The 16093-nt window shown below is 53.5% G+C and overlaps 1 protein-coding gene across 1 annotated transcript; it reads left to right on the top strand.

Annotated features, from left to right (window-relative positions):
• The first annotated feature begins 2111 nt into the window (after positions 1 to 2111).
• STX6 (syntaxin 6) lies at positions 2112 to 16063 on the top strand. Its single transcript, XM_027658540.1, has 8 exons — positions 2112 to 2194; positions 4759 to 4928; positions 5481 to 5575; positions 7283 to 7345; positions 9172 to 9294; positions 10601 to 10707; positions 12246 to 12340; positions 13838 to 16063. Exons 1-8 carry the CDS (start codon positions 2160 to 2162, stop codon positions 13912 to 13914), a joined length of 765 nt encoding a protein of 254 aa, XP_027514341.1. The 5' UTR covers positions 2112 to 2159; the 3' UTR covers positions 13915 to 16063.
• Positions 16064 to 16093: the final 30 nt, after the last annotated feature.

Here is a 16093-nt window from a genome sequence, read left to right as displayed (position 1 = left end):
AAGCTGCTGGGATTGCAAAAGCCAGGTATCCAGTTCCCATGCTGAGGAGGCACCTCTGCCAGTGGGGTTTGTGCCCATTCCCTCAGTGAACTGGCACTGCCTTTGCTCACCATGCTGGACCACTGCCATGTTTGGGAAGCGCAGGCAGGGGTGTGCACTTTGGTCAAAATTCGGGGCAATCCTCCTGGCCAAGCCTCTGCAAAATCAATCGTTGTGCCAGACTGTCCCATGGGAGCGAGGCAGGGACATCCCTTTGCAGAGGGATCTCTGCTGTGTGGATGTGGATGGGCACACCCCTCAGCACTCCACAGGCTCCATTCCCCTCCTGCCAGCTGCTCCAAGCCCAGGCCTACCTGTGCTCGCAGCTGTCAGAGCCCAGAGATTTAGGAGAGGTGGGAATGAGGGAGGGAGGGATCCTCACCCTGAGATGGACAAAAGCCAAGTGGTACAGGGCTGTACTCACCCTGAACAAGGCAGGAGGAAGGAAGCAGTGCCTGTGCCTTCCCAGGGAAGGAAGGGCAGTAGGAGCCAAGCAGACTGCCTGTAGCTCCCTCCTTTTTCCTCCCACACTGGCTGGGAACACAGCCTGGATGAGCTGCTCCTCCTGGGAACCTTGGTGGGGACCCCAGCCCGGGGCAGGATGGGACCCCACAGTGCCAAGACTCTGGCACGTAGGGTGAGAGGGATGTGGGGCCTCAGAGTGCTGCAGGGAGAGCTGATGGAGCTTCCCTGTGGCTGGAAGTTTCCCCTCCTTCTTGGCAAGTGCATAGTACCCATTTTATCAAGTAGGATCACAAATAAGCAAGGAGTGAGAAAGGTACCTCCAGTACCTTTTCTATTCTGTAGGGTGCAGAATAGAAATGAGCAGTAGGTGGAGAAAACCCTTTCAGCAGGAGATCCCTGTGCCTATGCAGAGCAGGCAAACGGTTGGGAACCCTTCTTTTTCTGGATTATCTCCACGCTTTGGCAGAGGTTTTTGTGTCGTGACCAATGAACCTGGGTGAAGAGGCTGGCTGGCTGGCTTGTATGAGGTTTGTAAGACTGCAGATCCTGTGAGGGAGAAAAAAGTTACTGTCCTGGCTTTGGCATAAAGCACAAAATGTCCTCCACACAAAATAGTCTGGCATGGACAATACTGCTGCCAACTCCAGGTGTGTGAGGAGATGGTGGTTGAACTCCTTACCTCACTTCCTCTCTTCACTAAGAAGGCTGCTTTTTGTTTTTTTTTTTTTAATTAACATTATAAATCCACATAACACAAGGAATAGGACATACACCACCTTCTGCACTGTCTTGCTGGTGGCACAGTGATGCCAGTGATTCAGTCTGGGCACTGTTGTGGGAAGGCATTAGGTAGGAATATGGAACCACCTCTGTCATGATAGGGCTGCTGAGACTCGGGCATCGAGGGAAGTGATCCCACCCCTCTACTCAGCCCTGGCAAGGCCACATTTGGAGTACTGTGAGCAGTTCTGGACTCCACAGTGTAAGAGAGACATGGAGCTCCTGGAGCAGGTCCAGTGGAGAGCTACTGAGTTGGTCAAGGGTCTGGAAAATTTCACTTAGGAGGAAAGGCTGAGGGAGCTGGGCCTGTTCAGCCCCGAGAAGAGGTGATCGAGAGAGGACCTCATCAATGACTGTATCTGAAGGGAGGGGTCAGAGGATGGACCGGGCTCTGCTCAGTGGTGCTGATCCGTAGGGCAAGAGGCCACGGGCAGACACTGATCCACAAGAAATTCCACCTCGACACGAGGAAGAACTTCTTTACTGTGCACTGGAACAGAGACTACGGAGGGTGTGGAGTCTCCCCCACCGAAGATATGCCAGAACCGCCTGGACACAATCCTGTGCCATGTGCTCTTGGATGACCCTGCTTGAGCAGGGAGGTGGGACCAGATGACCCGGAGTGGTCCCTTCCCGCCTGACCGATTGTGTATGTGATCATGCGGGTGTGAGGGACTCCGGGACGAACTGCGGGAGCTTCCCTGGCAGAGCCGGGACCGCTCCACGATCCCGCCGGGACCGACCTCCGCACGCCATGGCGGGGTGACGTCACCAGACCACGCCCCCATAGGCGGTGCTACGGGAGGCGGGGCCTGACGGGGGCGTGGCGGGGGCGGGGCCTGTGGGCGGCCGTGGCGTGAGGCGGCGGCAGCGCCATGTCGATGGAGGACCCCTTCTTCGTGGTGAAGGGGTGAGTGCCGCCCGCGGGGGGCTCCGGGGTACGGCCGGAGCGACGGGGAAGGGGCCGCGGGCGCTCCCGGGCGCGGAGCGGGCAGGCGCGGCCGCCCCGCAGCGCGGGAGGCCCGCGGAAAGGGGAGCGATCGGCGGGCGGGGGTCTCTGTGTGTGGGGGGGAAAATGGCGGCCGGGGTTCCCCCCCGCGCTGCCGAGGGGCTGAGTGTGGGCACCGCGGGGTCCGGCGGTGGCGGCCGGGCACGGGAGGCGCCGGGGGCAGGCGGGCAGGGGTCGGGCCGCGGCTGGGCCTCCCCGCGCTCCGCAGGGGCGCCCCGGCCCTGGCTGCAGGTGCGGCCCCGCGGGCAGTGGGCACCGCGGGCTGGCGGCTCGGGGCTGGGAGCCCTGGGGGGCCGCGGTGTCCCTGGGGGAAGGGGGAGAGGAGCGGGGACCGGGCTGTGGGACGGACAATGGCCGTGAGAGGAAGCGATGGGAGAGGAGACGGAACACAGGCAAACACAAAGGTGGTCAAGGGAAAATTATTCTTAATAGGGTGAAAGTAGCTCCGCTGGAGCTGCTGGAGAGAGTCCAGCAGAGGCCACAAAGATGATTTGGGGTCTGGGGCATCCCTCTAATGAGGAGAGACTGCAGGAGCTGGGCCTGTTTAGTCTGGAGAAGAGAAGACTGGGAGGGGATCTCATCGATTCACATAAATATCTCAAAGGTGGGTGCCAAGAGGCTGGTGCCAGACTGTTCAGTGGTGCCCAGCAGCAGGATGAGGAGCAATGGCCATGAACTCAAACACAGTAAGTTCCACCTCAGTATAAGGAAGAACTTCTTTATGTTGAGGGTGGCAGAGCCCTGGAATAGGCTGCCCAGGGAGGTCGTGGAGTCTCCTTCTCTGGAGACATTGCAAACCCACCTGGACACATCCTGTGTCACCTGCTTCGGGTGATCTCCAGAGGTCCCAACTCCAGCTATTCTGTGATTCTGGGAAAGCACTGCAGTCTCAAAACACAGCCCGGGGCCACCTTCAGCTTTGGCTGGGGGATGGTCTTTCGCTCCATGTCACACTGTAACAGCGCTGAGGAGCAGCAGAGAGGCTCATAGGGGGGTGATGGGGGAAGCCACGGGAGTGCAGGAGATGTGGGAAGGGATGCTGGTGCAGCCAGGGAAAGTCAGTCCCTCTGCCAGCTTGAAACTGTGCTAAGGGGAAAAAATAGGAGTTGCCATGGGTGGGGAGCAAATGTCCTGTCAGACTTTCCAGAGAGATTCCTGCATTTGGGGAAGGGCAGGGAGGGGAGAGGGGATGTGCTGCCGCTCCCAGAGTTAATTATTACCTGGCAGATCTGAGGGGCTGGTGGTTGTGGAGCCAGCTAGAGTTGCATTTAGCTTGCTTTCCTGGTGTCTGTAACTCTTCCCGTCAGAGGGCATCCAGCTCTGCTTTACATTCCTGCTTCTGGGTACTTCCACAAGTGTGTTCAGATGAAAAAAAAAAAAAAACAAACCCAACACAAAACCAAAAGCACTGCTGGCAAGTAGAGTAGGGAATGAAGTTTTCCAGCTCCTCAGTGTGGGTTGCTGACTTTAGGGCACTAGATGTGGCAGACTCGGAGCCGTGGGCGTGTGGGAAGAGGAGGGGCACGCGCTGGGGCGCTGAGAGCTGCAGCTCAGATAGGAGTTTGAGGACTTCAGGCCCTGGTGTAACAGTGAGAGCTGCAGTCCTGGCACCCCTGCAGGGTGTGGGCTCATCTCATCTGTCCTGAGCTTCTCCTGGTGTTAGCCTGCTTTCCTTCACTGGGGTGAAACACCTGCATCTGACATGGATGCTGTGTGCAAGCTCATGGTGGCCACCGTTCACACCAGCACAGTCTGGTCTCGACTTCATCCCAACTCCCTGTGAACCTGGGGGAGCAGTTCACAGCGCAGGATCCCAGAGTTTGTAAATACAGATAACCACACTGAGGGCCCACCACCCAAATTTACAAACCTGCTTGCCCCAGAGCAGTGCTGTCAGCAAAGTCTTCCCCTGCTGTGAATGTCTCCAAAAGAGCTTAGAGCAGCAGAAAAAACTTGTGTTCCCTAAGCCAGCGTAGTAGGGCTGTGTATTTTTTTAAATGCTGAATTAAAATAAACAGTGCTGCACTCAACAGTCTGCTGCCTGGCTGTGTTGTGGGGACAGTTCCTGTAACTCTGTGTGCCCTTGGGGTATCTTACATGGGTAGTCAAGAGCCTTCAGAGGAAAACTGTTGAGAGGAATGCAAAACATGGATTGCCAAAGAGCTGCCTCTTTCAGACCCTCTGCCCGGGCTTGCCTGTGTGACACGTCCCCTGAAGAAATAGGTCCCTTCATTAATAGCTGTAAGTTGTTGCTGCTCAGCACCTTGTGCTGCAGCAAGAGACAGGATTGTCCAGGAGGTAGGGCAAATCCTTATTTTACAAACCAAACTAGTTGTTTGAAGGAAAGATGTTTGGGAGGAAGCCGTAGCTTCCCTGCTCAGCTGGACACGGGGCTGTCCCAGTGTCGCTGCTGCGGGGCAGCTGGTGATAATTCCTTGGCTTCTCTTCACTCACCCCGGCTGCAGGGAGGTGCAGAAAGCCGTGAACACTGCCCAGGGGCTCTTCCAGAGGTGGACAGAGCTCTTGCAGGATCCCTCCATCGCCACGAGAGAAGAAATCGACTGGACCACAAATGAGCTCAGGAACAACCTGCGGAGCATCGAGTGGGACCTGGAAGACCTGGATGAAACCATTAATATCCTTTCTGTGGTCCTTTGGAGGGAGGGGCTTGTGGTTCCCAAGTTGTACTAAATCCCCAAGTACCAGTGCTTGCCATTTTTTGCAGAAATCAAGACTGTTTGGGATTGAATTTAACATTTACATTGGCTCTTCTCAAACTGCAGATTAGAAATTAAGGGAAGGATTTTCCCTTTGCCTTTTTGTTTACAAGGTATATTCTAAGATGCTTTGTTCTAGAAAGCCCATTGTGTTGTATGAATCTGGATTTCTGCGGAGTCAGTCATACTCTAGGCTGGCTTCCAGAAATACTCCTTTTCCCTTGTGTTCATCCGAGCGCTCCTGAAAGCGCTGCACAGCATCACAGAACCAAAAAAAAACATGGAAAGGAGGAACCTACCGCTGCTGCACGGTACATTCCTGCCATGCCTGTTCTTCCGTCCAGTGTTCTGTACTTCGCTAATCAAATTTTGGGAACAGGCACAGAACAATGGCCACTTGGCTTGGGGCACTGTGTGTCCGTGTGTGCACCCAACACCACTTTCCGGGGACTCCTTGACTCGCTGCCCACGCATTGTTGAGGCAAACCCGCGGAAATTCAACCTCGATGCGACGGAGCTGGGCATCAGGAAAGCCTTCATCACCAGCACACGGCAGGTGGTCAGGGTAAGGAATGTGGGCTTGGGGTCAGAGCCTGGGGAAGGCAGGGGGGGGTTAAAAAAAGGCAAGCTTGGGAGCAGAGAATAAGCCTGCTACCTGCTCTGTCCCAGACTTCCTCCTCTTCCCCGTGCGCTCCCGCCTGGGGCTGCCCAGGTGGGTTTGGGAGTGCGGGTGTCTCATGGCATTCCCTCCTTTTCTGCTGCTGTCCCTGGAAGTCTTCACACCTCTCTTACAACAGTGAGCCTGGGAACATGTAGTAACTGGGGGCAAGAGTAAAGACCCCGCTGTGACGCAGGGGAGGCTGGAGCCTCCCTTCAGAGTTTAGGGAAATCACAGCTCTCCTGACCACTTGTAGCACTGGTTTTCAAAAATAGGGAGACCACTTTAAACACTGGCAGATGGTTAAAGCCTGGTGTTATTGACATGGTGACTTCGACTTCCTACCCCTGAAAAATAGTCCAAGCAACCACTAGATTTATTTTTAACTCAAGGAGGATTTTTTTTTTTTTAGTTTAAGATCACACTTCAGAAGCAAAAAGGGGATTTTAACAACTTGGTAGCAATAAAAAGAGAAGAAATGTCTTCCCCAAAGCCTCACTGCCTGGTAACAAGGTGCTAGTTAGGAAGTTTTCTCTCTATTAATAGCTGCACTGAGTTTCTGCTGCCCCTCATGACTCTGATGTTCCTACTCCACAGAAGGCACTGCTGTGGCTGGCAGCAGGCTTGTAACCCCACCTGCAGTCCTGCAGTCTGGGTGCAGTTCCTAAGGCTTACCTGGGAACTGATCCCAAAACCTCGCTGGCCCCAGGTGGCAGGCATGTGCTCGCTGCCTTGCCCCTGCTGTGGTCCACTCCCAAACAGGCAGGATCAGGCAAGTCTGCTCTCTGGTCCTCTTTACCTGGCTGAAAACTGCTGGCTAATGGCTTTTGGAGCAATGTCTCCTACTGGTAAATGAAACTGGTTAGTGGCAATGTGCAGCTGACTTCCAGTTTTCGGGGAGGAATTCATGGTGTGGAGCAGCACATGCATTATTAGCCAGTGAGAAGTAACCAATGGGATCTGGTGCCTCTTGAGTGATGAGTTGCACATCTCTGAACAGTAAAACACACCTGAATGCTCTGATGACATCAGAATTGTGCTGGTGGATCATCCTCTGCCAGATCATGTTGGCTACTTGCTAATCTATAAAAACTAGACCATGTTATGTTTAGATGGGGAGCCTTCTGTGGTTAGTGACCTTCTGCAGGAATTCCACAGCAAAAATTAATTGGTAAGGAGAAAACCTAGGCACAGACAGAGAGGATGGCCACACGACAGGAAACCTACCTCACCTATGCAATATAAAACCTGGGAAAAAAGCAGAGGGGTTTACAGGCTTTCAAGGCCTTAACAAACATTACTCTTCCTTATGCTCTGTTAATGGGAATATTAGTTTATTATACAAATCAAAGTGTTTCTGGTTGTAGTAGAGCAAAATGAGTCGTAAATAAGGAATATTATCAAAATATCCCATTGCCATTGGTTTTAGCATTAGTAGAACAATATGAACTGCAATGAAACTTTCTACGATATCTTTCCAGACTCTTCAAAACTGTACATTCTCAAAGAAAACCTCCCTTCCCTTGCTGGGTATAGACAGCCCTGTAACACGCTGGAACTGCCTGTCACCTCAAATCCAGTGCTCACATGCTGCTTCTTTTGTTGAACAAACAGGATATGAAGGATCAGATGTCGAACTCCTCCATGCAAGCGCTGGCTGAAAGAAAAAACAGGCAGGTGAGAGCCAGAAACAGGCAATATATATCTGTTACAATGTATATCCTGTCTGTAGTTGATTCCCTTGCAAACCTTTGTTCTGGGAAGTGGTTTGCACGTGGGGGCCGGGCTGTGTGTTTGAGCCGTGTCTGTTTGGCTGACCTGGGAGAGCTGGTTCTCGCAGGCACGTTGCTGCCACCCTTTTCCAAGCCTGTCTCTCAAAGCAGTAAGTCAGCACTCGCCATCTGTCTGTGTCTTCAGATCTGCTTGTGTACAACTGTCACCGTTGCATCATCCCTTGGAAAGGGAAATCTCCCTCCTCCTCCTCGGGGGGAACCGCCTCAGAATCCATGTCAGTGAAAATGTAATCCTGCTCTCTGCTGGATTTAGGAGCCGAGATGGTGCAATATCCTTTTGCACAGCTGCCTCCCATAATAGCCATGTGAGAAGATGGAAGAAGCTCAAGGAATCTCGAGTTGTCTGTGCTTGTAATCTAAGGCATAGAAGTAGATGCAGCTTGTGCTCCTTCCTGGCTGACAGGGAGGCTGTAAGGAGATCCTGGAGCTGACTTCCAGAGCCATCTCAGTAAAGCTGGTGTGCACAGTTCACTTGTCTGTTCTGCATCAGCCTTACCACCTGTGGCAAAAACAACAAACTGCAACAAGCCACTGAGAAGCAGAGAGCTGGTTCCTGAGCTTGTCACGGGGCTAATTGATGTGCTTGGCAAACACTCGAGGCAGCAAAGTCCCTGACACCCTTGCTCAAACAAGCCTGTAGCTTTCCCTGGGATTTGTTGCTTCCCTTTGCACAAGGTTCCTGCTGGCTGTGGGAGACCATATGGCCCAGCTCACATGGCGACATCTGGTCAGGAAAACTGACTTCCCCTTGCTGCCTTCCTCTCCCTTCCCAGCCCCTCGCCTTCCCTCCAGCCCACAAGGCTCATGCTGGGCTGCAGAGGCTGCTGGACTCCATGTCTGAGAACATAGAGACCATCTAGTTTTCAACCTGACAGAGCAACCTGGTTGTTGTCTTGCTTTTCTTCACAAATACTCAGTCATCCCCTCCTGCCCACGAGCAGGGGCTGCGGGATGGTCTTGTTACAAGTCAGCCTTGCCTCCACACAGGTGGGCACAGCTCCCTAACTCATCCCTACTGCTGCAGGGTGCAGCTCCTTGCCTGCAGGTCATGTGCATTGTCCAGCATCCGTTGCTCGTGTTACTCCACTTCCAGGGACCAGACATACTCAGCTGGCTCTGCACAGGTCGTAGGGCAGGGAGCAAGTGTAACCTTGTAAGCTGGCAGCTGAAGCGCCTGCTGGAGGGGCAGGCAGCCTGGATCATAGAACATAAGCATACAGCACTGTTTTGGTTATATTGCACTATCTTACTGTCAGCTCAACTGGTTAAGTACTTTATCCAGACCCTCTTAAGCCCCTGTCATTAGCAGCACAGCGCTCAGTTCAAGCTGTACATCTGTTAACACAATATATCTGGATACTTCCCAGCTCACATGTCCCAGCACACAGTGCTGTGCCTTTTGAGCAGGCCTTTGCTCATCCTTTGTGCTGTGCAGACCTCCTGCCATACTCCAGCTCTCCTGCTGCTGGAGAGGCATATCTGCAATACGAGGCTGCAGAGACTTCCCAGGCTGGCATTTTGGCATTGTATTGGTTTAGTCCATGACAGCAGTTTGGCTGAGTAGCAACAGAGCAGGAAGAAAGGGATGCTCTGTGTGTGTGTGTGTGTGTGTGTACAGGAGTGTTGCCTTGTCTGCCTTCCCACTACACCCTGCAGATGGGCTGTGAGCAGACACAAGGGTGTTGCTAAGGGCTCTCTGCATCTGTTTAGGCACTCCTGGGAGACAGTGGGAGTCAGAGTTGGAGCTCTGGACCTGACAAATACAGCCGTCTGGACCGGGAGCTGCAATTAGCAAATTCACACTTCATCGAGGAGCAGCAAGCACAACAACAGGTAAGGCAGCTGGCACCATGTGGAATAAATAGCTTTGCTGCCAAATGGGTGCCGGGGGATGAGGTACAGGCAGTGAGAGCCAAAAAAAAATCCAGTCCTTGGCTGGTCTGGATCCAGGAGCCTGACAGTCGTCTTCTTTGCCTGTGGCATGTATCTTTGCCTGTATTTCCTGTACAGCACAGCTTTGGATGCATCTTGGCACTGAGCTTTTAACCTTCGAGGCATGAGGCTTCTGCTCTGTTTAGAAGGCAATCAGCATGATCTGGAATATGTAGCATGCTGAGCTGTAATAGTACAAGGATTGCTGAAATCCTTGGAAGAGTAGAAATGTTGCAAACAGAAAAGAACCCGTTTCTCTTATGCAACTTCCCCTGGTTAAAAAGTGTTTGCTGTTGTTGTTGTTGTGCATCTCCCTCGGAACAGGCTGGGAGCAGGAGCACGCGCCTGCTTCCTTTTCCTGCCTTTGTCACCGTGAGATTAGTGAGAAAGCCTGAGCTTTGGGAGAACCCCTGGCGAGGCACTTCCCAGCTGACACTTCCCAGCTGACAGGGGAGTTTGCCTGGAGAAGTGCCCGGGCCGGGCACAGACCGTGTGCAGCAGCCCAGCCAACTACAGGCCTTTACTCAGGCAGCCTCTCAGAGGTGGCAAACTCTGCTAAATCTCCTGACCTGTGACGCCTCCCCAGCTTCCAGAAGTGTTTTACCTACTGACTCTAGGAAGATAAATAGATTCAGAAATAGGTAACTAGGGTAAATCTAATCCTTAGCATGACTCTGTCCTGAAAATGACTTAAAACATCAGCAGACTTATTCCTTTGGCACATGGAGCCGGGCTGGCTATTTTTAGCTGTAGAAGCTGCAACAGCCTCTTACTTGCATTAACCCCTTGTTAGCTGCAGCATGTTCCAGGTTGCATTTCCCAGGCACAGCATCAGCATGGCTCCCAGATGTCCCCTGCCGTACTTGCTTACCTTGCCAAGGTTTTGATGACCAGTTCCTGTGGCTTCCCACAGTCGCTTTAGCTGTGGGTGCGTTGTGGCTGAGCTGAGGCTGGATTTGCTGGGATGTCTGGAGGCTGCAGCCTGCTGTGCCATGGGGGTGCCATGCCACGGAGGCTTTCCTGTGGCTGTCACCTCTCCGGCATTTCTTAGGAACGCGCTCCTCATTCCTGGTGGCTTAAGTCTGAGCCCAGGCCTCACAGCTGATGTTGGCTGAGCAGCAAGTGCCTGTCCTCTGGATCAGCTGGTTCCAGCCCAGCTGCAGGAGGCAGACCTGTAACTGCCCGTTTCCCTTCTCTCTGGCCCCAGCTGATTGTGGAGCAGCAAGATGAGCAGTTGGAGCTGGTCTCTGGCAGCATCGGGGTGCTGAAGAACATGTCCCAGCGCATTGGCGGGGAGCTGGAGGAGCAAGCAGTGTAAGTGTGGGATGTGGCAACAAAAACCTGGTAAGGGGTTGTCTGCAACACAGCTGGAGGTCCTCAAGCGCCTCTCTCTGCCCCTGTTAGGGCCTTGAATTTACTGGTCCCTCAGGCAGCCTTTGGAAAGCATTTTGTACTGTAATCTGCAAGGATCCAGCTGCAGCCTCCTTCATTTGAAAGCCTGCACCTAGGGCAGGCTTAGCTGCCAGCTTACCTTTCCTCCTCTTTTCTTTCCACATGCTCCCCCTCAGGCAGCCAGCAGACAAATAAGAGAGGGAAGTGCTGTGTAAGGGGGGATACTGAGCACTTCCCACTTCACAGGGTTTTGTGCTGATAACTGCTGGAGCTGGGAGCTCTCAGCTCTGCCTTGCTGCCCTGAAACACTCAACACAGAGGTGCTCTTCATCATTAAAGCTAAAAATAGCCCTCACCCACGCAAAGGGTTAAAGGGCAGCTCACAAAGTCATTTGCATCCACCCATTTACATATAAATTAGATTTCTCTCCCAGTTCTTGTCCTTTGCAAACAAGTTCCCAGTTGTGCAGGCTAACAGCAGTGCTTCCAGAGAGGCTTGAAGGGTTCATACCTAAAAACCCTCCTTGTTTGGCTGGTAGGAGTCTGGAGGGCCATGTCACTTGTGACATGGTGTCGTCTTTGATGGAGAGGGGGGACTTTAAACCCACCCCCTGTGTGAAGTCCTGCAGTGTGAGAGTCCTCTGCTCTCACAGAAGAGGTCAGTGTGGTATGTCTGTTTTCAGATAATCACACAAGCCATCGGTGCTTCCTAGACTAGCACACAACTACCACAGTGAGGTTTTTACAGCTCTTCCTTTCTCCCCACTGAATGAAGGTTTAACAAGTGTCCTAGAGCTCCAGATGAAGGAAGCTGGCCTTTTAAACACATTAAGCTTTAAAGTCCCACTGGCTGGAGACAATTGGATTTGTACCTTGATTCTGGATGTGCAGTGGCATTGATAAAGCATAGATTCAGGAAGGCTTTCAGATTCATTGCAGTTGCTGGGTGGAAGAAGTAGAGAGGTAACTTCCACACAGAGCTTAAAAAGCACCTTCAAAGCAATTGCAGATCTCATTCCCGCTTGATACATGACTGAAACAAGATTTTAGCTTCCAATGCAAGCCTTGAACAAGAAAAGAGATTTAAAGTCCAAGCTGCCACCTAGATCTAACTAGTCCCTGCTAATCACAGATTATAAATGAGACTTTCCTCTTGTAAGGAGGAAAGCCCCCCCCCCCCTCACCTTGCAGATGCGTGAGAGCTCAGCCGCAAACACTCAGCAGGGATCGGTCTGACAGGAGTCCCAAATTACTTCCTGCTTCCCACCAAAGCAGAGCTGCTGCTTCAGCAGGTTTTTTCTCCCCTTGGGTGCTTCCAGGAGATTGAGGCATGCTCATTTTCTCTGCCAAAGTGTGATACTCTGATCCCATCAGTGTTTTGATCAGTGTGTGTGAGCGCACTGCGAAATCCCAAAGGGCTGTGCCACCTGCTGACCAGTGTCCTGCTTCTGTGTCCCCAGGATGTTGGATGACTTCTCCCACGAGTTAGACAGCACTCAGTCGCGGCTTGATAACGTCATGAAGAAGCTCGCCAAAGTGTCTCACATGACGAGTGGTAGGTCCTGGGAAGTGGGATCCAGTCCTGGAAAGGCAGGGATAAGCCCTCAGATCTTCAGGCTGGGACACTGTGTGCTCCCACCCACCCAGCAGAGGGGAGGGAGCAGCTCTCAGTGCTTGAACAAGGGGGAAGACTTCCAAGCCCGGCAGCTGCCTTTGTTTTATTTACAGATGCCTTTCTATTTATGCCGCTACTGCTGGGAAAATCCCCCTCTGGCTGGTAGGAGGGGAAGCTCTGCAGCCTCCTGCTCTGCTGCAGTTTCCCGTGCTGCCAGTGGAACAAAAGCTGTGGAGGTGCCATTAACCCTGGTCACTGTGTGTAGCTTCCCCCACACCGGAATGCCTGCGGCAAGCCCCTTCCCAAATCCCACCTGCCCTCGGGCTGCTGGCGCCTGCAGGCCTGTGGTTGATCAGATCAGCTGGTGGAGGAAAGGGCTGAATTCTGTGCTGAACCCAGAGAAAAGTCCTTATAAGGCTGTGCCTGAAGCCGGTGGGCTGGCGGGGCGCCATGGGCAGAGCAAACAGGAAGCCCGGCGTGCCTGCCGGGAAGTCCCCCGCCGCCAGCTCGCCTCTCCCAGCACTGGCAGAGTGCCCGGCGTCACCTCCTCCAGTACCCCTCTCCTGTGGGTGCTCAGGTACCTTGTGGAGGCAGCAGCCAACCAGGAGGAAAAGCATTCCTGCTGTGCAGGGGGATTTATGAGGTGGTGGGAATACAGCCCTAGAGAGACCACTTGGAGTGCTGACAGTGCACTTTGGGTCACCAGTAGCCCAGCAGCAGCACAACTGCTGGCAAACCTTTATGTATCTGCCCTTTCCTCTGGGAAAACCCATGAATCATCGCAGAATGTTTCCGAGTGTTGTGAAAAGAGCATTTCTGCTGGCATCTCATACCAGGGCTGACTAGGAGGGCTCTTCCCAGGGTAGCTGCTGAGCCCAGGAGTTGGGGGGTGCCAGCACCCTGTTCCCACTGCTGCACCATTGTCTCACAGGGGCAGACAGCAGCTCTCAGAGGCCATGCAGTGTTGAGCCAATGAAGTGTAAAGATGTCCAGGGAAACCTTATTATTCCTGGCCTTCTCCTAAGGGGAGCTGCCACAAGCTCTTCCTGGCAGAGCTCTTCAGGGCAGCTTTCACCAGATCCCTTCTTGTTCCTCTAGCAAACAGATTACTCCATGAATGAACAGTGAACATGGCAGCTCTCTGCTTGTTCTTTCCAATTGTTTTTGAACCAGCTTATCAAATCTGTTTGAACTTAGCTGGGGAGAAACCTCAGAATTCCCACAGCTGTTCCTGAAACCCGATGTATCCTGGAGGAGAAAGGCTGTGGCGTTTGTATCTTGCAGTAAGGCATGCTCCCACAGGAACTGCTGTTTTGGCTTGTTATGGCTTTAAGCTTCTTATGGCTTTGAGCTCCTAGCAGTACAACAAAGGAAAGTGCTCCCCCAATTTTCCTTCCCCACTATAGCAGGAAGACCGATGCTTCCTTTTCCTTCCAGATCGACGGCAGTGGTGTGCAATTATCGTCCTCTTCATCATCTTGCTGGTGGTGCTCATCCTGTTCCTTGTCCTGTGATGGACTGAACTTCCTCGGACGCCCCCTCCCCGCCCCCTCGCCCCGGCAGCACGGGGGAATGAAACTCTCACTGTTTCCGTCCGCCCACAGAGATCCCCGGCAAGAAAACCCGCACCCAGCTCTCACCATCCTCCTCCGAGGACTGCGGCTCGGCTTTGCCGGCGTCTCACCTGGCCCCGGGGAGAGGGGCTGGAGGACTGGAGCTGCCTACTCCCCTGGTGCAGTGTGATCTGGACCTGAGCTCCAGGTCTGGACCCGGGGAGCTGGAGGGGGACTCGAGCCGCGCGTTTCCACCCGGTGCAGGTAGGAGCTGGTCGCGGCGGTCCCGAGCCGCCTGCGGTGGAATGCGGACACAGAGCAGCGAGCCCTGGGGAGGACGGGACAGGGAGGAGGAATTAATGAATTCACTGAGCATTACAAACCGCGCTGCCGCCGCCAGCCACAAGCATTACCGGGCAGCGGGAGGCCCGGCCACACTCCCCCTGCCCCACGCCTCCTCCCCCCTGCCGCGGGCCGGCTCTGTGCCGCCGACTCACTGCTCAGAGAGAGCACGTTGAGTCCGCAGCAGAGCCTTCCCACCCTCCACACCTGGGCAGAAGGCAGAGCCGGAGGGTCTCGTGTCCTGCCATCGGCCACCCGGTCACCGTTAGACACTCCAGAGCTTTAAACTTGGGTTGCTGCACGCCAAGCACTGGCAATCAGCGGTGAGCTGGAGAGGGAGTGTCTTAAAGCTTTTAAAATTGCCTCCCTCATTATGCAGCCTCTGAAGCTCGTTGACTGATGCTTTCCTTGCCTTGTATAACTGAGTCACTGCTTCTGTTTAACAGCTGCTTCCCTTTGGCAAGTGATTTGTCAGGTCTAAAATAACTTATTTTTTTTAATGAAAAAAAAAACTCTGAAGATTTTTTTGATGACCGAGCCACGTTCTCTCTGCGGGTGCACGACATGCATGATCAGAGAAACAGTGCTCAATGATGTATTTTAAGTGCATATGAACTTGTAAATATGATGTTTTAATTTTTCCCAACCATTATTTTTTGGACACCTCCATTGTAAGCAACCAAAAGGCTGGAGATTCAAAGCTATATCATGTTCCCATATTCCTTCCCAGTCCTTTTGTTACCTCCAAGTTGTTTGTCACTTGAGTTGTCTCAGCAGTGCCAGGCAGCCCAGTTGTCTCCCTCGTACAGAGAATGTGGAGTAGCCAGGTGAGCAATACCAAAATGTGGCAAAGAAAGCTCACCTGGGCAGTGTCACTGGGGAGGAACAGGCAGGCACAGGGGTCATGCTGCAAGCACTGATTATGGGATGTGGGGTGACCCTTCAGGAAAGCAAAAACGGTTTCTTACTCCGGTCTGCTCCCATATTTAAGCTGCAAACATGAAAAGACTCAGGACAGGCTGGCTTATGGCTCCCAGATGGGCTGGGGGAGGAAGTTAATTGGCACTGACGCAAAGACTTCTGCTGAAATTGCAAATCGCCCCCAAAATTGTCCTCCCAGCCTTGGAAGCTCACCACCGGACGGCTTTACCTCCAGGACTGAACACTCCTCCCCACCGGGTTTGTGGCTCCCTCCAAGGTCTGTGTGCCCCCTGTCCCCGCCGCTGGATGCACAGCTGGCGGCACCGTGCCTTCCGCAGCCGGGTGGGGGCCCAGCCGAGCTGCCCTGCGCCCACCCGGGTGCTCTCGCCGTTAACGCACACGTGGTGCCCTCGGTGCCCACCCGCACTCCTCATTTCACAGTGGCTCCTTATCCTTGCAGAGCATCCCGTTTCCTTTGGTTACGCTGCAAGGAATAGGCGGTGTCTGCTTTCCAGGGCTGGCTATCGCAGTGTCTGCACCGCTCTCCTCGGGCTTATACCTCTCCAAGAGCAGGTTCCCGGGAGCGTGAGTCTGGCCATGGAGCTGGGCTCGCTGCCGGACGGTGTTTGCACACCTCCGATGCCTGCATTGTTGTCGGTGTGGTTGTGCATCCTCTGGGAATGACTCCTGTGCAGGACTGCTCCTTCAGTAGTCCAGGGGGTGGCCCAGCTTCTGGAATCACTGCACGCCACCCAACTGTCTCTGGTCCCTTTTCCTGTGTACATTTGCTTTTCTGTCGCTGGTGGTGCCCCTCCCGTTAACACTAAATAAAGGTGCAGCAAGTGCAGATCTCCAGTCCTCACCTGACTCTTGCTCC

Source organism: Corapipo altera, unplaced genomic scaffold, assembly GCF_003945725.1.
Source record: "Corapipo altera isolate COAL_440 unplaced genomic scaffold, ASM394572v1 79, whole genome shotgun sequence".
NCBI lineage: Eukaryota > Metazoa > Chordata > Aves > Passeriformes > Pipridae > Corapipo > Corapipo altera.
The sequence above is the reverse complement of the archived record's forward strand: the minus strand, read 5'-3'. Positions and strand labels throughout refer to the sequence as shown.